This window comes from Vicugna pacos, chromosome 10, assembly GCF_048564905.1.
Source record: "Vicugna pacos chromosome 10, VicPac4, whole genome shotgun sequence".
Lineage (NCBI taxonomy): Eukaryota > Metazoa > Chordata > Mammalia > Artiodactyla > Camelidae > Vicugna > Vicugna pacos.
Genome location: NC_132996.1, coordinates 72,163,545 through 72,185,897, shown reverse-complemented (window position 1 = coordinate 72,185,897; position 22,353 = coordinate 72,163,545). Strand labels below are relative to the sequence as shown.

Genomic DNA, 22,353 nt, shown 5'->3' with positions numbered 1-22,353 from the left:
TACATCAAGGGAGAATCATATTACAGCTACTCTCTCCTGTGGTTAAAAACGGACACAAATGGCTTTACTTCAGGAGTAGAAATAGAGGGAAACTATCAACTTGTAGTCAGCAAAATTCTGATTTAAAGTTACTTTGATTTTTCGGTTATACAGCTATCCTCTCAAGGTCCATGAACACCATGCCACTGTGCCAGCCCTGGCAAAGCTGCCTGTCCACACCTGGTGGCCTTTAACTTGTTGCTAAAGGGTACGTCAGGTCACATGGCAAAGTCGGTGGGGTCAGGTGTGTGGAAACCACTGTGTTTAATCAAGCTGTCTCAAAATAAGGCTACAAAACAGTTGAGAGAGCTTTTTGTAAGCAGAACTGGGGAGCTGAAAATCCAAGATACATGTCAAGCAAGCCTAGGCTTAATTTCTGAGAATTCCATTAGTAAGAAAGTCTTCGGAGCAGCACAGTATTAGGACAGCGCGAGGTGGACACGGACACAGGGACAGTGTCGCTATGGCAGCTCCTGTGGGAAACGCGCTGGGAGGCGATGTTCCCGCCAGTGGGTCTCGGAACTAAGGCTACCCCAACAGGGGCCGAGACACGTCATCTCAGGAGCTGCCGCAGCCACGGGACTTCGTAGGAAAGACTGTGTTGGACCAAGGGATTTATATCAATCAGAATCCACGACCAAGGGCTCCACAAAGGAGTGTTCAAAATTGTCCATGAGACGCACTCTTTAATCCTGTGCTCTGCTTTGACTAATGCATTCAAATCTTTAACAGTCCGAATACAAGATGTTAAAAACGCCAAAAAAAGTAAATTACAAGTTTTCATCCTCCAACTCTTTTTGTTGCTGTACATATAGTGAAGAATACATTATAGAAAGTCTCCAACCTGAGCCCAGCTTCCCTCCTCATCTTCCTGAGGTTACGTGGTTAGGAATGTAAAAGAACACAACTATTAGTACTGGCGAGCTTAGTAACGCAGGCAAACCGACTCTGTAGGGAACGCGCGGCTTAACTGAGCGAGAACGTTCAAAGAATCAAAGCATCATGCAAAACTCATGCAGACCCGCCAACTCCAACGTCTCATGCAAGGAGTGGGCTCCCACAGCAAGCACCCCCACAGGAGGGGAAGCTTGGGTCAGAGTGCTGAGCTGCGGTCTCCCGGGAAGGGGGCGCCAACTACATCTGTTCTACATGGAGCAAGTCTACCGACTAAGCTTCTGAAAAACATATAAAGATAAAAGACGGGTTCTGTTTTACACATTGAACTAATACCTAAAGCAAATACTTGTATGGAAACATTCAGTGTAAAATGACATCCCTGTTTTCCACAAAAGGGCCCAGAAAGGCGCCGCTCTGGGCGGGGGGGGTGGGTGGGAAGGAGGGGGACAAGCCCGGGGTGGGACTGACCGTTTGTGGCGTGGCTGTGAGCGTTTCCATCTCTTCATGTGTTAACCAGACATTTCCTGTGGTCTGGAGTGACCCCAGTGACCAGCCACATCCAGGGCAGGGGAGCAGTGACAGAGAGGCAAGGTGGCAGACACGTCAGCCTCGGCGCGTGGAAGGAGCGGGGGCGAAGGCCGACCCTCACCGCCCACCACGGACGCCCAGGCTGTCTCCTCTCAAACGACCACCCTACGAGCACCGTCGCCAGTAACACAGCAGCCCCCCTAGAGCTGCAGTCATAGGCCTGCCACCCGAGGGGTGCGGGACAGAGGGAAAGGCATTTCGCACTTCTGAAAACTGAGAATAATTCTCAAGTAACTATTGATCCAATCTATTTAGAATGGTCTTCCCCAAAGTACCACCCGGACAGTACGGAAGCCTAGCTCTGTGCTGTGGGAAGACAGTAGGCCCCTTGGCCGGGCCCTCGACCTGAGGGGCTGAGGAGGCAGGGAGCAGGGCTGAGCATGTACCCCAACACGGCACCCGAGACGCATGAGCACCCCGGGGGCTCCTCAGGGAGCAGACTGCACCGTCTCCCAGTGGGCGGGCTCCTCCTCACTGTTTGTTAACTCAATCCATGAGAAGCCACCTTGACCAAGACAGTTGATAAAAACCTGGGGAAAACCCCCAGCACCTTCATTTGTGAGACAGCAACTCTATAGTGAAACGCTTGGGGGACAGAGACTAGATTAGGTACCATGAGAGGACAGGGCTCTGGGTGAGAGCACCTGCCCAACAGGCAGGGGCAGGACTACTGTTCATGACCACGGCGCATGCGCAGAGAGACAAGGCAGCTCCACGCTGTTCGTGTAAAGCGACCGTGAGCCCCGGATCGGGCCCTGACCTGCTCTCAGAGAAGTGCGTCTGTGAGGCTCTTGGGTTCTTCACCGCTTTTCTCACCAGCGTAGACAAGGCGGAGACTGGGGACTGAGCCAACGTAAAGAGTCTGCACTTTAGAACTGAGCTGGACCGCCCTTAACTCCCAGAAACAATTCATGTTTTCATTCAATTCGTTTTTAATTTTTCAAGGAGGAGAATCCCTCTGAAGGACTTGCAAGGTCTTTCCATGTGGAGAAAAGCTGCATCAGCACCAGTAACCCTGCGCACGCTTGCAGGTTTACGGACTGCCCAAAGCCTGAGCGCCCAGGGTCTGCAGCTCCTGAAAGAGGGAAGCCCTGATCGGCCAAACAGGTCAACCAGAGTCAAACAGTGGTGACAGTGCAGCCTGGGGGCGAAGCTTTTCCCCTTCACTGTCTTTAAATTGATGTTTAAATTTGTAGTGATTACTTTTTCAAAAACTCCTATTTCTACATGACAAGGCCACTGAAGCCAAGTTGTTATAAAAGCATTCAATAAAGGGGGCGGGTGTAGCTCAGTGGTAGAGTGAGTGCTTTGCATGCACGAGGTCCTGGGTTCAAGCCCCTGGCACCTCCATGAAAAATAAATAAACCTAATTAACTCCTCCCAAACAAAAGTAATAAAGTGAAAAAAAAAGTGTTCAGTAAAATATCTTAACTACCCAATCGTCACACATGAAAAGCTGCGATGGTTTTGAACGCTAAAACCATAAACAGAACACTGGATGTGTTCAGAAAGCACTGCAAAGGAACACAATGCAGGCCAAGCTTTTTCTGGAACGCACCGTTCTCGACGTGGGTGGGGCTGACGGGCTGGTCAGGGACATGACCTCCTGGATGGCCAGCCGCAGCTTCAGCCTGTGCAGGGGGTTGCTGATGCCGATCTCACGCTGGATCTCCGTGTCCGACAGGGCAGACATGATGGCCCCACTCTTCACGTTGGCCCGGCAGGCGGCCACGTACCAGGCCGGCATCCCAACCCAGAGCTGGAGGCAGGAGACATTGAGGCCGGCAGGTTACGCACAGGTGCGAACAGGCTCACATGTTCACATACGGACACACTCAAGCCAGGGTGAAAGCAGGGCGCGCACCTCCAGCCAGACGACGACTGTGGGGCCGTCCCACTGCGCGAAGGGTAAGCCTTGCCGCCGGGCTTCCTCGAGCAGTTCGTGCCTGCGGATGACAAGACGTTCTGAATTGAAGAATCGCTATCACACACACACGTGCCGTTAACAGACGCGTTCTCTTTATACATTTTCTAAAGTGTATTAATGCCCATCTCATCACTTTCCTTTAATCTTCTAAACCATCGGCTCCGTGGCAGTTCGAACATGTTACGAGGTTGCCTGAGTAACAAAACACAGCGCAAGTCCCCGCGACCCTCTACAGGACCCCCTCCTTGCGGGATTAAAGAGTCATCACCAGCTTTAAAGAGACCCCAGGTGGGAGCACGCCGCAGGCCCCGCCGGGAGGCGAGCACCAGGTGCAGGGTCCCCGCTCCTGCCCCTCCTGTGCTGGTGACTCCCCGGCCCAGGAACTGCACTTTTCTTGCTGCCGCTTGGGGGCCAAGTGCAGACAGCCAAGCTCCTTAATCTGTGATGGGCCTGACTTAGATGCCATGTAGAACCTACGAACTGGCCCATTCACTCAGGTGACCGCTTTCTAACAGTCCACACAACCACCCATTTCCCCCACTTCACCACAACTACAAGCATAAACATGACAGGCATCTAACCCTTAGCAAAGGAACGAGCTATTCTTCCACAGGCCAACTTCCCAGAAAACTGCAGCTCTTCCAGGCGTCAGCTCCCGAGCCCAGAACACGAGCACTCAGGGGGCAGGACCCTAAACGCCACGTTATCCCTCTGCACCTTCGAGCTACCCAAAGCATCCAACTCCGTTCTGAGGAACCTGGTCACGAGCCAACATCCGGGGGGTAAGGTGCACACCACCTGCCCGATTCCATGGCCCCAAACCACTGCCCTGAAGCAAGGAGAAGACTCGTTTGGTTTTGCCTGTGATGTATTTCCTTCCTCTGCTAGAGGGCACCACGTCATGCTGTGCTGTGACTTTGTCTCACTCCCAGCTGTGACCTCAGTTCACAGAGAACTGCACGGGAGACAGGCCCGAGGGGGTAACATGGGGAGTGCTGCACCCACCCGGCCTGGGCCGCACCATGCGGGGCCCGCAGCTGCGTCCTGTCTCCGAGCTCAAGGGTCATGTTCTCGGGTGAAGCATGATTTCTCTAAGTACCTGCCCTAGCAGTAAACTGACGCAGCTTCCCAGCCTTAAAACTAGAGTTGCAGGAGAAAGACAATTAGAACCAGGCTACACGCTGGGAGGACAGACACTCTGGGAGGCAGAGGTCCCGCGGTCTGTGGATGACAACAGCAGCGCTGCGGTGAGTGTGCGTGAGCCATGATCACGGCTATCTAAGTGGTGCTGCCCACACGATGGACACCGCCTGGCTTTTCTGAGCCCGACACTCAGCAGGCCAAGGCACCTCAGTGGAGACCTCCCGCTTTCCCTCACAAACACAGCTCAGGCAGGGCGCCTGGGCCACGCAGTCACGCAGCTGCCGTCTGCGGGAGAGGCCACTTCTCGGTGACACCAGCAAGACTCTGGGACCAGGGCCTGCAGCTGGTGACAACCAAGGCTGCACGTGTCAGAGCACGTGCTTGGCATGGCACACCCATCGAATGGACCTGCCCTGGAGCACTCTATTTGTCTATCAAGGGGACTGAGTCCCGGCGGCATGTGTGGGGGACCCCAGGCCATGGCTTCCCACGGGGCTGATGTCAGGAACACCCAGGAGTGTCACACCTAGTGCCCACCGTGTTCTCACGTGGTTTTTACAGAATTTGAGAATCAGAGCTTCACCAATTCTTGAAGATGCTCTGAAAGTGAATGTACTTGGCTGTAAATTTAGCAGCTGAAAGAACACCTTTGGGATAAATCAAGGGCTAATAAAAAGAAAACACTCCTGGGAAATGTACGCCGATTCCTATACCTTTAACTCCGTTGATATCAAACTGCATTGGAATGACACCTTTTTTTCTGAAAAACTCAAATATTTTAAAAAAATTTGTAAACGGAGTATTTTCCCCCATCAATTTCATCTCTGGTTAACTGACAGAACTAAAATTACCCACTGTCGTGAGATAACCTTCCAACTTTGAATTGTTCGCTGTTAAGTTACTCGTACGTTCTAGAACTTGGCACGCATGACCCCGGAGCAGAGAACAAGCCACTCTTACCCACTCAGCTATGGCAACAGACAGTGAGAAGTTCAACTTGAACATCACGGCTCCAGAGAAACTTGCATACATGTGCGCGCATGCACACAAACACACATGCACCCTGCACGTGAAATTTAATCACATGTGGGGGCAAATAACCCAATGAAGTATTTCTCACATAGCCGAGTACTCAAGCATATCTCCTAAGAATTACAAAACAAATACAGAAAACACAGTGATACATTTTGGCCAATTTATACTACTTTTGATCCCATGTGAAAGACAAACTTTTGGGAGCAGAGGGGTGGGAGGACCCGCGGGCACTCAAAAACCTGACTGTCTCCATCACCCAAGAATGAAGATGTGAAGTAAAACACAGGAGCAAAGTCCCGGGACAAACTTCCCCGGCACGGTTCCAGGAGCCAAGGGCCTCGTTCTAACCCTGAGTCTCACACGGCCGAATGGCAATCACCCAAGTTACTTTAAAACGGTTTTATTCAGTTCAAAGACAGCAACATTCAAATCAAACTTTGCTGTTCAGTGGTTTCTACAAACTGCCATTTACAGGGAACCAAAGACCGAGTATTCCTTCAGCACCGTACAGAAGCATTCGTACAGGAGCAACAGCATTGCACCCGAAACATAATGGCTAGTGTGCTGGGCGAAACAACGGAGATTTCTGAGGCGAGAACTAAAATGAGGCAGATTCCACACAAGCAGCTCCAGGGGCTAAAGGCAAACTGGCCTCTAGGGGGGAGGGTCCCTGGGGCTCACGGGTGGTGCTGGGGGTCAGTGTTTGGAGGCCCTGGTTCCAGACCACGGAAGGTTTTGAGACAGGAGGGAAGGGAGCAGGGCACAACCGTGAAAAGACAGAGCAGAGCCATTGAGGATACGACCAAAACTCGTCAGAGCCGACTAAGCCCAAGACGGCGGGAGACCCGACGTCTGGTGACCCTGAGCCTCATGACACATTCACACAGCACACCACCCCAGACCAAAATGTGGGCGGGGCCCAACTCCCCAAAGTAGTTGGAAGAATCCTCCCGCTTGTTAGCATATGCAGTTACTGAGCCCATAAAGCTAACCGCCCCGCACCTGGGGCCTCGGTCTCCTGAGCCAGCCGGCACGCTCATCCACCTGCTTTCACTCTACTATGACTTGCTCCTGACTTCCTTCCCGCACGAAGCCAAGGACCCTCGCTTGGCAGGCACGCTCCAGGGACTCGCCCGAGACCTGGGACACGACCAGCCCCTCGAGCCCCTTCTCCTGAGACAGTTCCTCAAGGCACTTGACAGGGGCCAGATGACCTCCCCCAGCATGTTTATCACGGACCCACCGAGTGTCACCCAGTCTCAAAGCCCAGTGTTACCTTGTCATCATCGTCCCCACCGTCCAGGTCAGTGTCCACCTCTTGGACTATGAGCTGCCTCTTTTGTGGTTCAGATGAGTGTTCCATTTTATTTTTCAGTTGTCACTTGACTGGGAGCGTCTCAGACTATTTAGCTCATCCACTTAACTCTGGTTTTACATGCGGTCCATTGACACACAACATGTTTGAATCAGAAAATGTCTCTGGACCCAGAGACATGCGCACACTGTTCCTTTGCACTTGACCCCAGGGCATCACAGCGCCTGGGCTCCTCTGTGGAGACTATCCCTACTGTTACCACACATTTTCAGGATCGTGGCAACTCAGAATTAAAATTCAATAAACAGATTATAAAACTAAAACTGTATTTAAGATAAAAATACAAAACCTACCAGAGGAGGAAAAACAAAGGGCACCACAGTTAGTGAATACTCTGGTAGACGACTGGCATGAACAGCGAATCTCTGAAGGCGGGTGATCAAGGTCCCGCAGCGGCTGTGGTCAGACGCGCAGTTGCACAGACTTCAGGATGTGCTGGCACTGTCTGGCCCGCCTTGCGTATGTTTATGTAGACGTGGGTGTGGAGCTAATGCCCCATGAGGGATGGACTCCTATCACCCCATCTTACAGATGAGAAAACTGGAGCCCAGGGATGCTAAGGAACTTGCCCAAGGCACCGAAGCTAATGTGCACCAGAGCCAGGATTCAGATTCAAACGCTCTAAGGCTGAACCGGACTCAACCACACACGTCCTTGTGAGACAACTTTCCAAAGTAGACTGGGAACCCAAGTGTGAGTCCTTCCCAAATTTTAGAGATGCTCAAAGTCCTCCAAAAAGTATAACTTAATAAAGGCTTTAGGTTAAGCTTTCAGATAATAATATACATACAAAGCTAGATATTACGTTTAATAAATGAGCATTAGTGAAAAATTAGGAAACTGAAAAACACTCAGGGAGACGGACAAAAACAAAAAGCTTACTTTTTTTGAAGTTTACGATTTTTTTCAGCCTGTCCTCCCAATTTGCTGAGTCCCAAGGCATCTGGAGATGAGTTTTCTGTCTCTGAAACACCAGATATGAGGAAGCAGAGTGGTCAAAATATTGTGAGAGAATCAACGTGGCCAAGTTAGGGGTTTTGTGGGGTGGTTAGTTTTATGGGCTCAGTAACCTCATATGCTAACAAGTCCTGCTGAAGGTAAGAGGATTTGCAGGTAGAGTGAAAAAGACTCTAAAGGCGAACTTTCTGATTAGATGACAAGGACCCAAAAATGCTCGAGAAGCAGTGAACCTTTACATCTGGAAAAGGCTGAGTCGTTCAAGCAAACAGACGCTAACCATGCCCCCGGCTCGGTGTGCACCTGCTGAGAAGCCGTGCGCCTCTGTAGCTCTGGCTCCCAGAGAGCACCAAGCTCACAGGAAAGGAACCATGTGGGAACGATGGGGGGGCACACAATAGGTACACACACGGCAGCCTCCACCCCTCTCCAGACGGTCAGGACCTCGCAGGAAACCACTGACCCTGTCCAAGTGCCTCCTTGCCGATGGGCCCGGGCCGGCCCTTTTCCTTCTTGCCAAACAGGCGGCCGATGGACGACTTGATGCCCTTCTTCTTGGGGGCTTTGTGCAGCGAGTCCTGGCTGCTGTTGCTGCTGCTGGGGTTGCTCACGGGGCCGTCCTGTGAGCCTGTCGAGCTTTGGGGACAGAAAATGATCTTTAGTAAGTGCCCTCACACAACAAAACATTCCACTCGCATGAGCCAGAGCAGCGCACACGCTCACCACTCCCGCTGCAGACCTCACAGCAACCACCGCAAGTCTCCTCCACGCGAACCTTCACCAACACGTGACGCTAACAGACACAGGCTCCCAGGGAGAGCACAACGGAGACTGCTGCCGGTAGCTCGCCGACCCCACCTCGGGGCAGCCTCTCGGCTAGAGAAGGTGCCCCCACAAATGCGGGATCTCCCACCGCCCCGAGCGTGACCCCGGCCGTGCAGGAGCCCTGGGCACCGCCGCGGGGGTGATGCAGAGGTTAGCACGGGTGCCCTCTACCCAGGGCTGTCTGGTTTGGGACAAAAGCTCAACAGGCGGTGGTTTGACAAAGGAGGTTGTCAGTAACGGTTTCCTGAGAGGGAGCGCTCGGTGAACCGGTAAGGATGGGCTGGAACTCTTAACAGCTCAAAGAGGGCAAGAGTGTGTCCGGGGGCACTGAGTCCTGCCAAGGGAACCATCAGAAACATCCCCGTGCTGGGCCAGTGCTCCACCCAAGAATACAAAGAACGTTCCCAAAGGAGCCAGTCTGCGGACTCGGAAGAAGTAAAGCTTTTCTACTGTTGCTGACATCATTTAACTCTTTTCTCTCCAAATGGACTCTGCCCAGACAGACACACATCTCTGCTGGACTGTGCTCCACTCCCACAGCAGGGCCAGGCCCCCTGACCTTCCCCCAGTGAGAGAGGACCAGGCTCCCTGACGCTGGGCTCGAGGAGACCCGGCCCCTTACTTGCGCGCGTCCCTGATGTCCTCGTGGCTGACCGTGTGCTGCGCCCCCTTGTGCAGCCGGTCCACTCGGAGGGGCCGTGGGGACGAAGGCGGGGATGTTTCACATTTTATGGCTGTCTTGTCATCTCGTACCTCTTCTCGGGAAGCCGGCAACTGAGGGAGCGAGATGAATGTGAAGTCAGTTAATAGCAGGCGGTGACACACACAGAAAGAAAGCACATAGGCTTTACATTATAAACGTAAACTTACTTGGAAACCTATTAGCTGTGCTTTCTGCCAAGGACAAAAAGCCTTGTTTTAGCCTGATGCCCTTTCAAGGGACTGTCTTGTTCATGAGAGGCAGGACCGTGGAGCAGAGGGAGCACAGAGCAGAGCCGAGTCCTGCCCGCCCGCACTGGAGTGAGTGCAGAGACCAGACAGCAGCCGCCAGCTCTGCCCCCCGGGCCCCACGCCGCCCCGAGGACAGCTGAGACCTGAGCCCTGCCTGAAACCGAGTCTCCACGATCTGTGGGTGGCACTGACCGTCCCCGATGAAGAGGAGGGATGTGTTTATCACCTGATGCCACTCCAGAGGAGAACACTAGCAAGGGTAAGAAGCCTTGTGGGCAAAGCCGTCCAGACCTCTCCATCTGAGGGAAAACAGAAATAGCTTGCGCCATGACCCAGCACTGGTCTTGGTTAGATGCCAGCTACCGGGCCCTGAAACAACGGTTTCAAGAGTGGAAAGAGCTCTAACCCCTCCACCTGAACACACGTGCATCTGGCTTGTATTTCGATGTTTAGACTGGAGGTTATAAACAGAGTGCTTATATGCAGTTTAAAGATAATTTGTTCAATACAGCTTAGATAGAGTAACCTGAGGTCTTCATTAAAAGGTCTTTTAGGCACCTCGTTTTTCCGTTTGTAATGGAATGTGGGTGTGGGAAGCAGGGTGGTGGTCACAGAACGGGGACAGATTAACCCCTTCCGGGTCCAAGAAGGCCTTACTTACGAATGTGGGGTTTGTGGTTAAGCCAGGCTGGGTTTTGTGAAGCATTTGTGTAAACAGAGACCTGAGCAGCCAGCCCACACTTCTGAATGGGATTCTGTAAAGAACAGCGACCCACTGCAGCCCCATGGTGGCTTGGTGACAACCATGTGGATCAGCACAAAATGGAGCCGCACTCATTTAAGCCACAGCTGGCCCAGCTGTGCACCCGCTCCTGATTTCCAGTGACAACCACCGGGCCGCAAGCAGCTCCAAGGGCTAGATGTTATCAGTATGAATTGCAACAGGGACAAATCTCAAGTTCAAGTCAAAACGGTCACTTATAAAAATCAAAGAACAACAGAGAATAGGTCAGGGGAACGACACTGAGTGTGAGTTGACCGTCGACTCAGCGGAGACTAACAGCTGCCTGAGAGCCCAGCTAACACGGCAAGTCACTTCCCAAAGGAGCCCTGGGCTCCCCGGCCTGGCGGCCCTCTCCCCTGGCGGCACCCTCAGGACACGGCCCGACGGGAAGCTGCACGGAAACTGGGAGGGCTCTCAGCACACACCAGCGACGCGGAGGAGGAGACAGGTCTGCACGGCGCCTGGTCCCCTGCACACACGCGCACATACACACCCAGAACAAGGCCCTCTACGCAGCCAGTCAGCGAGCTCAAGACACCACAAGCAACGCAGCAGGCTGTCCCACCTGGATGGAAGTCAACACACTACTTCCCGCACTGAATAGGTCTTGTTACCAAGAGAAACACAAACACAGGTCAGCAGAGCTGTGTCTCACTGCGGGAGTGAGCTCCGCATCTCAACGCCAGCAGACCGTGCAGACTGGCACGGCGTGGCCACCCCGGCGAGCGCAGGTCTATCACCACCTGTGCCTAACAGGAGAGCAAGCAGGGCACACAGTGGCGAGCAGCACGGCCAGGTCACAAGCCCACTGGTGGCACAGGGGGACTGGAGCCCAAGAGTTCATGCAACGGCAGACTCAGCTGAGGGGCTCCCCAGGCGCCACCCTGCTCGCTGCACTGAACTGCTTTGGTTAAAGGGCAGCGCAGGGCCCGTGGGGTCCGTGCTACAAGGGCACCCCGAGCAGGTTCCATACAGGGCACAGACCAGGGACCAGAGCGTGACTGTCATGAGGAAGATGTCTTGGTCAACAAGCCTGTTCCTTAACGCACTGTGCTTTCTCCAAGAACAGGGAGGCCCAATCCAGGGCCATCTGTGGGGACCAGAGGCCTCGAGCTCCCTCTGTCAGGGACGCCATGAGGGAGGCGAGAGCATCTGGAGAGAGAGTGGCCGGGTGCTGACGGGGCTACGCGGTCGAGCCCACACCGCAGCACCTCCTGACTGGGCGGCCCCAGCCCACCGCCCGGCCTCTGTCACGCGGGGGCCGACAGCACCCGCACCTCGTGTGGATGCGCGTGGGGTCGTGCTGGGCATACAGCAAGCGCTCACTACACGCTGCTACCTGTGATGATTAAAACTGGCATTCCCCAAACCTAACATCTATAGTTCTGCTTCAGTAATTTCTTTCTCAAAAACACTCCGTCTGTTATAAATAAACATGCGACGATTAGAAGGCAAACAGGTGGGAGAGGGGCAAACTCTAATGTGTGTCCCAATGTTCTATAAAACCACTAGTGAATGACCTGTTTCCAACAGCCATCAGCACGTGTTACGTGCTGGATAAGTTTCAACGTTTCCATTGAAATGTCAGCACTCCTCAGAACACAACCACGTGGCGTCTGTTGCCATGAAACGGCAGATACTCTTCAACACGTCACAGAGACACGAAGGCATGTTAAATCACAAAGTATTTTACCTTTCTCCGATGCTTCCTTAAATCACTAGGCTGACAGATGCATGCAAAGAAATGAAGAGAAAACCAGATTGATTGTACACTTTGAAGTTAAAAATTCAAGACTCAGTACAAGCAAATATATTAAAAAGAGAATGTCAGAACACATAAAAGTGAGATCAGATTTAGAGAAAATGTAGACTGGAAATAGAACATTCTTTGACTACAAAAGTTAAATATAATAAGCCATTTAAGATCTACTAGAGAAACAGTATAAGTTATCACTCAGGAAGATGTAATTCTATTACAACGTAACTCAGATTATTAAGTTGTGGCATTCTGGATCAACAAAGGGCCCTAGCTGCCCACTCTAAGCGAAGCTTCTCTGTAACTTAATTTTTCTTAATAAAAAACAAGTCACACTGTCAAGCGTCACTCTAATTGATGAGGAAGTTACTGCAATACCTATTTTAACACTGAACAGATCTAACCACCTACTGGGCATGAATGTAAGAGCCTTACCTAGAATCTGAGTTAAAACTTCTCAAAATAAACTTATTGATTAAAGCAGGTGCCCTGTGTAAATATGTAAGAATAAAAGCTAGCATAGTAGCAGTGGAATCTTTACACTCTATGATTCATAGAAGATAATTTAATTTTAAAGCCCATTAAGGACATTAACTGTGTACGTTCAGTAAGTAGATGAGATTTAGTTTTAAATACAAGCACCAAAACCAGAAAGTATACATTAGTGTCACGTGTCCATTAATCCGGCATGTGGTGGTGGCTTCTTCATGTAAGAAACATTTCCCTCATGAATGAATGACACATGCCGTACACAGTCTGTGTAAACACATTCTGCTCCACCCACAGCATGCGTGTAACCATACCTGTTACCCAGGGACACGCTAATGAAAACTTACCGCCACGGGGAGACACTGTTCAATGAGAAATGAAGACAAAGCGGAAACCCCACTGATGAGCCACGACCAGGCACGGACACACTGAGACCACAGCGTCGCAGTGGCCGGGGCAGGCGTGGGAGGGAGTTATAATGGCGGGGGGACGGACCAGGAAGGAGCTGGAGGGATAAATTACAGACCTGGGGGCTGGGGAGGCTGGGGTCTGGACTGACAATTAAAATAAAACAAAGGATGACACGGGAGATCAAAACCAATGATGGCGGCAGACATTGTCAGCCAGTGTGCAGAATCACAAAGACAAGGGAAAACAACTGGTTTCATAAATTCTCTGAAAGCAATTAAGCATGAAGCCACAAACGAAGCTGTCAGAGTTGTAAATATTAGCTAATGAGTTACTGAGGTGAATTACAAAGACAGTATGTCAAAACACCACAAAATGGACTAGTGCCACTTCATGTGCCACTAACATGATTTACAGCTGATTTAATTACGTGTTGGCCAACAGTGCAACTAAAATGAAAACAGGCAGAAACAGAAAAAAAAGTACAGTTAGAAGGCAAAATGTTGCAAACGTGGTTTCACGTAGTCAACAGCAATGTGCCCACAAACCCTGCACTAAACACACATGGAAGTTACGACGCGCGCTTTTGAGCTGCACTCTGCCACCAGAAATCGTAAGGTCATGGCCTTTCCAGACGCTGGAGAGTGAAGAGGCCTGGCTGCCTCCCTGGGCGCCTCGAGCCTGCGGCCTTCACCTGCCTCCCACGTGGAGCGGGCGCGAGGAGCGGCCTGGTCCGTTCCGGCTGTGCGCCCTGCACCCTCGCGCGGGTGGGCGGCAGGCTCTCAATGCACCTCCCTCCTGCCGCGAGGACTGCCTGTGTTTTCTCCTGTCACACTGCCCGTTCCAGGAGACGACAACCCTTCACCTGCAGCTGCTGGGCCGCGCAGGCCCCTGCCCGAAGTCACCCGAGGTCACGGTGACAAGCTAAGCTGGCCATCCCAACAGTCAAGTCAGCCTGTCACTGTGCTATCATTAACTGATTAAACACCAGCTGGTTTTAAAGTCTGGAACCTCTGAGCCCAGCAACTGTACCTGTTCTCTTCTGGGTTAAAACAAAAGGCCCACCACCCTGTCCAAGAGCTAACTGCGGCGCGTGGGGGCGGCGGCAGGGAGGAGGCGTACTCACCAGAGTCATGATACCTAGTCTGTCCACCTCCCTGGCCGGGCTGTGCGGGATCCTTCGCGGGGTGGACCGCCCGCTGTTCGGCGGGGAGGAGCCGGCGAGCGAGGAGGCGGGGTACGGGGGAATGGAGCTCATCGATCTGAAACGACCGAGGCTGTCTAGACTCCCGCTGCCCACGCGGCTTTCGATCTCCTCTGCCCGCTGCTCCGTGTTCTCCTTTTCTTCCTGTATCAACCTAGACGAAACAAACCGTCATTCCTCCTCTGTCAGCAAACGGACGACAAACCTGCGTCTGCTCACAACCAGCAACTAGAGAGATCGACATCTCCGCAGAAATACCCTACTTTTTACCTTCGTAATACAGTCAAATTCACAACAACTTACCACTCAGCCTCATAAAGCTACTTCTAGTCACTTATGCCTCATCTCACTTACTTACACTAAAATTCTGACGGGCCTGGATGGCAACTCTTACTGTGCTTAGTGAGGGATCTGCATCTTATGACTCTCACCGTCCCGAGTCTTGGAGCAAAGCTGCACATCTATCAATTTTTTCAACTAGAAACTGGGAGCTCTTGATATAATAATAATTAGAAAAAAAACCAACTCACAAAGCAAAGCAATTAGGAATTTCTAAACACTGAAGTCTAGACTAGATGAAAATGTTGAGTTGAGTTGTTTAAAGGTTAATTTGAACAGAAGTGTTATTTGATGAAATTCTCTACCAGACTCATCTGAATTTCTGGATTCATGTCAACCACGCTGCATTAACTTAGAATTCAAGATAATTGCTCTTCTACCCTAGTGTATAGTGGATATTTAAACAGCAGTTCAAATATTTGACTATACAAGTAATTATTTTTATATTAAAACACAGGATCCTTGTAGTAACCTTCCCAATTTAAATTCTACATATACATCCTGAAAGTATTTTTTTTATTATTGACAAGTCAGTGGATAGAATTTACCATTTTATCAGGTCAACTTGCTGCATAAGGAAAAACCACTTTTGCCCAGCAACGCACTATAGGAATAAAACCTGAAGTACACAGCCCTTCCGCATTTCCCACAGGGATGGGAAGGAACCTGTCAGACTCCTCCGTGCTGCACAGGGACAGCCCGTCTCTAAGGAGACGCCCGCTCCTCACTGTCTGACACTCACCCTGCGCCTGTCTCCACCTCCTGCTCTCCCCAGGCAGGAGCAGGAACAGGACCAGCACACCCTGGGCGGCAGCCCTGTCCGATCCGCTGGCCTGTGGCAGCTTCACGGGGACTCAGGACTGGTCGTGTGGCTGTGTCAGGTCTGACCCAGGGCAGGTCTCAGGCGCCTGGTCATCCTGCTGCGCCCAGAGCCATGGCCTCTTGACCACACAGGCCATCCTTTGGATTCTACTCCATAGCTGGTCTATTGTTTTGTAAATTAACTATTACAACTGCTAAGAGGGTTTCTCAGGAAAACATCTTAAATATGTTGAAATACTCAAACACACATCCTTTGATCCCTGTCTTTCAATGAAACAATTTTCACATTAAGTTAATTCCATATAGCAAAATCCAAGTATGAGTGAGACTCTACCAACGCGAAACCCCCAGCTTTCTGTTCCTGGCGGCTTTGCGCCACCCCTGAAAACACGAGGGACACCTGGGATGACCCGTCAGTGCCAGAGGATGCGCGGGCCGCAAGTGGATGCCACCTCGGCACCTCGCCCCCTTCGGGGCTCACTTGGAGGGAAGTGCTGCCGAAGAGTGCCCCCCATCCTCCGGAGCTCCCCTGACACCTGCCCCTGCACCGGGCGTTTCTCCCGTCGCTCAGACTGCATCCGGCCCTGCCCTGGGAGACGACCCCAGCCCACGCCACACCTCCCTCTGCACCTGGACTGACATGGTCTCGGCTCTCTGCATCCTGCCCGCCCGCCTAACCTGTGGGCCCTGGTCTGGCGTCCAGAGCGTCACGGGTGGGCCCTGTGTGCCCTGCAGCTCTCTCCAGCTGTGCATTAGCTTTTGGGGCAGGGACGGAACACATTCTGCAAGCTCTCACACAAACATTACCCAGACCACAATTGTGGAGGGGATGCCCTGGTCAACTGAGTTTTATCACTAAGGGTCATCTCAGAACTTATAATCTTAAAAGACAACTGAAGTCAGTTTTATCGTCATGGAACATTCAGAAGATATTCACAGGACCTGTTCCAGACTTTTCTAAGTGCAACCCAACCTTGCAGAGACGACACCTGCACCCCTGGCGCCGCGCACGACCACAAGTGCAACCCAACCCCGCAGAGACGCCCGTGCCCACCTGATCTCCTTGTTGATGGCGTCCAGCTGCTCCTGCAGCATCATGGCCAGCGTCTGTGCGTCGGCCTGCCCGCTGGGCGACAGCAGAGCAGCCGAGCTGAAGAGCGTGTCCCTGTCGTCCTCGCCGTCGGACACGTCCACATCACTCTCAAACGCCTGGGCCACGTTGGCCAGCACGCTGGCCTGCTGCGCGCGCTCCCAGTCCTGCTCGTTCAGGGTCTGCACCTGCGGGGGAGAGGCCCGTGTCTAAACGGCGACGGTCACAGCAGCTCAGATCCTCCAGGAGCATAAAGATTTTAAACAGAAGCCCAAACGATTCTGGAAAAATGGGCCACGGTGATAAGCTGCTGACATCTATTAAGCAAAAAGCAGTGTCTAAGGAACAGAAAAGGAGGATGATCTATCTCTTAGAATGCCCGGTGGCATCCAAGCTTTAACGTGGACGGGAGGAACTTGTACGACATTACTTACAACGCTGGACTGACCAAGTCAGAAACAGAACTCAAAAACTAAGTACAAAAATAACACCTGTGCCACAATCAGCCACGCTAAAGGGAAGTAAAAAAATTAATCGGATCCAAAGCTACCAGCTCCCCAGTTGGCCACAACTTTTACTGGTGTCATCCAGTAACACACAACTTGAGTTTTGGGAGGTTCCTAGTCCCCTCTTTTAAGGCAACAGCACAGGCAGAAGCCAGCAGCGGCAGAACGGAGGACAGGGCCAGCCCTACAAGCTCTCTTCTCAGGGCATGTGACATGGAGCTGCAGACGGGGCCTTTAGGGAATGCAACTCACGGAGAAAAGGCACATCTACGCTGAGCCCAAGTCCCCTCCGAAGGGAGGGCGTCTGTCATCAGAACAAATGTGAAAGGTGTGGACCCCTCTCCTCTGGGGCTGCCCCAACCCCCCCTCCCACCCTCTCTCAGCCCAGGGCCCTGCTCCCACCTCCCAGACACAACCTCCCAGCAACCGCAGGAGCCTCAAGAGGCCCCGGGGCCTGTGCCCCTGCACCTGGTCTTCCCTCCCAGGACCCCTCCCCACGGCCAGATCCCCATCTCCGCCGACTCACTCCAGGATCCTCTGCCATCCTTCCTCCTCCGCTCCGGCCAATCAACTTTCTACTGGCTCATTCCCATCAGCCTCAGAACGTTTTCTCTCTCCTCCTCCTCAACATAACACAACAGACTGCACGTCCCCTTCCAGCTACCACTGCCTTTCTCTGCTCCCCAAGCACAGCCTCTACTCCGTCTCCACCCACTTCTTCCAGATCTCCACTAGCTCAAGCAGGCCGTGCGCCCCCTCCAGCAGAGCTGTTCCACGGTGCCCATCAAACCCACTACCGAACCCACTCCTTCCTCACCCTTCCTCATGCTCCCTGCTACCCCGAGGCTCCAGGCCCCGCCCTCCCCGGGTTTCCTCCTCTATCTCCTGCTGCCCCTTCTCAACCTCCCTGTCCTCCTCTGAATTTTGGGGTGCCTGGCGGCTCTGTCCTTGGACCTCATCTCTCTACCCGCTGGCACCTACTTGGTGACTTCATCTTCTTGCAGGCCTTTAAATACCATCTGCACACTCATGACCCCCAGTCCATCTCTAGCTGGGACCTCTCTTGGGTCTGGGCTGGAATAGCCAACTGCCGACCTGACTCGTCCTCTTGGACATCTGATTGGCCCGTCTACTGAGCAAGACCAGGGCCCAACTCCCAGCCTTCCCCAATGCCACAGGCTCCCCATTGCAGGAAACAGACTCTGTCCTTCAGCTGCTCAAAACTGAGCCCTGGGCCCCCGGCCCACCTCTCTCTCCTGCACCTGACACCCATCCACCAGCCTAGCTTCCTGTCACGACCTCTCACCTCCAAGTGGCTCCTTCTCTCCCCTCTCCAGGTCTCTGCTAAATGTCTGCCTCTGGTGATACCACTCTTTAAACAGAGTGGTGGCCACTCTGTTTAAAATTATTATCCCCTCCTCGTTCTCCAACTTGCAGTACCCCCGGTTTCCCTTCCCTGCGTATTACCACCTGACATAGTGGGTGGTTTAAAAACACGTCTGTGAATTCTTTAATACCCCTCCCTTCAAGAGGCAGAGGGGCTCCTCCCCACCAAGCCCCGACGAATGAGGGCAGGACCTAGCAGCCTACTCTGACACACAGAATGCAGTGGCAGTGAAGCTGTGTGGCTTCCAAAACTGGGATGTAAAAGGCTCTGGGGCGTTCCCCTCCTCTCTCCCCTAGTGAGTTTTAAGGAAAGCCAGCCCAGAAGAAGGTCCCCTCGCCAGCTGAGTGAGTCTGGAGGGCACCGTTCAGCCCCAGCTGAGCCTTCCAGCGGCGGCCACCCCAGGTGGCCTTGCGCCGGAACCATCCCGCTGGGATGCTCCCGAGTACACAGAACCGAGACCCACTCAGCATGCACTGCTAAGCCACTAAGCTCTGTAGTGACCTACACATAGTGATGGCAGCTAACGCACATGCCAGACTTGACCTGACTTCTCATTTACTGCTGTAAATGGCACGTGCACCCAGGGCACTGTGTCTGGTTTTTATCCACGGCCATAGCCCTAGGTCTACGACGGCGCCTGGCCCACATTAGCTGTTCACTGAACATGGGCGCTCAAAATACAGAGAAATACATGAAAATATATACTATAAAACAGACAAAAATGTGAAAGTATTTAAACTTCCAAATGAGAATCCTTCCCACTAAAAGACGATGCACATGTGTATTCATTTACTCTTAATTACTACTTCAAAACTGTAGTATAGTCAGCACTGTGCTGCACTTAAGAGTAGGTCATATTTTATCAGAATTTCTTCTTAAAAAAAAAAACGCATGCCTTAAAAGTCAGTAAACACTTAGCTAGAGAAAGGCAAACAGCATGGGGAGGGGAGAGAAAGCGACCTATCAACGAACGCCTCTGCTCCAAAACAGCCCCAAAATCGCAGGACAAGGAAAGCGGCGACTGATGCTGACGGGGCCCTTGCCTTGGAAGGCTCGTCTCGGAGTGCTGCCAGCCGGCCCTTCTGCGGGCGCCGCAGCACCGCACTGCCACCATAGGGCTCCGCGGGCCCGTCTGCCACCGGGAACCTGAAATCCGGGACGCTGCCCAAGTGGGGTCGGCTGAAACACGGGGGAGAAAAAGATCGTTATTAGAAGAAAAGTGAACTCGCTTTGCTGGTCAAGTCAGACCCAGTCAAGGTGGGGAGAAGGGCACCCCCCTCACTGGCCCACCCAGCAGCCCACTGCCCGCCGGTGCTTCTGAGCTTTGTCAGTGATGTGCCCACCACGCTCCGAAGCACCAGGATCTAACCTGTGGAACGGAGTTTGACCTGCCCCTCTTGCCTGCCACCAAGCTACAGGATCCTTGACGTTGGACCACGAGCTATATCCAGTCACACCGTCTATACAGCCAACGGCTTGCCCTGGTACCCACACGGCAGGTGCCGAAATGCAGTGTGACCTGCTGAGCGCCATACCCATGGTGAAGGGGAGCCCCTCTCAGCCTCGCCTGGTCTAGCTCAGCTCTCAGCGCTTCCAGGTTTAGTATGAGCTGGTCCTACAAAACAGCAAATGACACACGTGGCAGCCATCTCTTCCAGGATTCAAATTACTTGCATCCAATGTGCTCACATGTTGAACATAACCATAACAGTTCACATTAGCAGTTATAAATACCCAACACTTTAATTCTGAGAAAATTTTTGCTAAGAGTCCTAGAGCAAACACAAATACTCAAACCACCAAATTAACTTTATAAATCCTAGTGAACAGGGAGTTATATCTCGGTCATAGGGAAGTTGTTAGACGATAAACACCAAGCCTTAACAATAACGCATTTTGCAGAGAGAAGCAGAACTCTGTGGCGGGATGTGAGGAACAGTCACCGGCTACTGCACTGACATCTCTGATTATTTTTAACAGCCCTACATTGAGCACACATTCACACACTTATCATTTGTCCGCCCAACTTCATTTCTGTACCCAGCAAAACAATAAGGAAAACTGATACATTTCTGGAGGCACCCAGTAACCTTCCAGATCTGCACTGTCCACTAGAGTGGCCACTGGGTACCTGGAAAGGGGCCAGCCTGAATGGAGATGGGCCACGACTGTGACAGGCAAGGGAGATTTCAAAGACTTCAAGTGAAAAAAAGTCAAGTAGCTCATTAACTTCGATATCAACTACATGATAAAAGAACATTTTGACTACATTAGATTAAATAAAATTAATTTCGCCTGCTTCTTTTCACTGCTTCAAACGTGGCTACGAGGAAATTCTAGATTACGACATGGCTCGAGGCATCTTTCTGCAGGGCCGCGCTGCTCCGGGTGGAAGGCTGACGCTGGTGCTCTCAGACGAACCCAGGGAGGACTCAGAACCCTGGAGCGCACACAGCCGCCGGGCTCCACACACATGCGGCCGGCGTGCAGAGCCGAGAGCGCTACACACCTTACAGAGGGGACCAGCCTAGAGAAAATGTAACGCAGCTTCTGCCAGACAGCTGCAGTAATTACAACAATGAGCCCGGCTCAGTCCAGCTCCTAACAGACTTCTAAAAGACTCAGAGATTTAAGTACCTTGTCATGTTGCGTTTCTTCTAACTGCTTTTTCGCATTTTCAACTTCCCGTATGAGAGAATTCTAAAAAACATATAAATAGACCTTTAGTGTTCATTCTTAAAAATGTTCTACATAATACAATTCGGCTATACTTCTGTTTAAAATCACAAAGCACCGCAGAAAAGACACGGACTGTGTGCATGTACTAGACAGCGTGTCATGCTCCCACGGAGTGAATGCCAACCATGCAGACGGACAGTGTCAGCACTAATCTGTACACATGAAATTTACTTCTTCACTATCAGATTCTCTAGATAGAAGTTCATGGCATGAATTTAATCTGGTAAACTTCACCAGCTTTCAGGTTGTGCAGCTCACTGGTCACTGGGGAAACCTGGCACATGTTTCAGATGTAAGACTCAAATCTAAGACAAAAATATTCCTACCTCCAGGCCGGCCCACTGACCAGGGAGCAACTGAGGTGACGGCCCTATGGGGTCTCTAATCACGCATTTCACAACGGGCTATGTGTCAAATGAGAGGTGTCCCGTGATCAGAGGTCACCACTGGTCTCTCTCAAACAAGGGTCACCCCAGGTGCCAACCCCAGGGAAGGCTCTGGGCCTCATCCTGTAGGACACGGGTGCACCTGGGCAGGTTCTCTGAAAGCCTGAATCCAAGCACGGCTCATCAGAGCTTCCCTGACATAGCTTCTGACACCCCTTTGCTCTGCTTACGGCTCAAGCGGGTCCACGAGGAGAGCAGCCCGAGTCCGGGCGTGGACATTCTCCAAACCAGGTGAGAAGAGAGCAGGCAGGAGCTGGCTGTGCCAGTGTTTGTTTTTAGCTGATTAAACCCTTCAGGTGACACCACATAAAAGAGACAGAAGCCGACTTCCAACACCAGCGCAACGAAGGGGCAAGGGCTGGACCCAAAAAAGGATCCCACCGCAGGGGACGGCAAAACAGGGCCCGGCGGCCGAAGCCGGCTCACCGCCATTTCTGCAGTCACGCTCCACCGGCACGCAGCCCGCCCACTCCTCTGCGTGCCGTCCGCGGCTACTGTCGCTCTAGCTCCTGATTAGCACAAGCTGTTTCACTCAGTCACTCATAACCAGTAAAAGCCTGGACCACTCACTCTCCAGCCTCCATAGAGACAGCTTCCCCACTCCTGTTCCGGAGCTCCCCACACACAACCTGGCAGGACATGAGGG

At 52.2% G+C, this 22,353-nt stretch overlaps 1 protein-coding gene and 1 non-coding gene across 3 annotated transcripts in view; one reads left to right on the top strand and one right to left on the bottom strand.

Moving 5' to 3' along the window:
- The window catches only part of PPFIA1 (PTPRF interacting protein alpha 1), a 79,376-nt gene that overhangs the window by 12,695 nt on the left and 44,328 nt on the right, over positions 1-22,353 (bottom strand). For both annotated transcript variants that reach the window (XM_072970504.1, XM_072970503.1), the window contains 10 exons: positions 21,160-21,222; positions 20,058-20,137; positions 19,566-19,701; positions 16,594-16,817; positions 14,301-14,532; positions 9,409-9,560; positions 8,425-8,597; positions 7,887-7,968; positions 3,389-3,470; positions 3,083-3,283 (listed from right to left, as the gene is read on the bottom strand). In XM_072970504.1, coding sequence (XP_072826605.1) covers positions 3,083-3,283; positions 3,389-3,470; positions 7,887-7,968; positions 8,425-8,597; positions 9,409-9,560; positions 14,301-14,532; positions 16,594-16,817; positions 19,566-19,701; positions 20,058-20,137; positions 21,160-21,222 — 1,425 coding nt within the window. The remainder of the gene's footprint in view (positions 1-3,082; positions 3,284-3,388; positions 3,471-7,886; positions 7,969-8,424; positions 8,598-9,408; positions 9,561-14,300; positions 14,533-16,593; positions 16,818-19,565; positions 19,702-20,057; positions 20,138-21,159; positions 21,223-22,353) is intronic.
- TRNAA-UGC (transfer RNA alanine (anticodon UGC)) lies at positions 2,801-2,874 on the top strand. Its single transcript has one exon. It is a non-coding gene; the product is annotated as a tRNA-Ala (tRNA).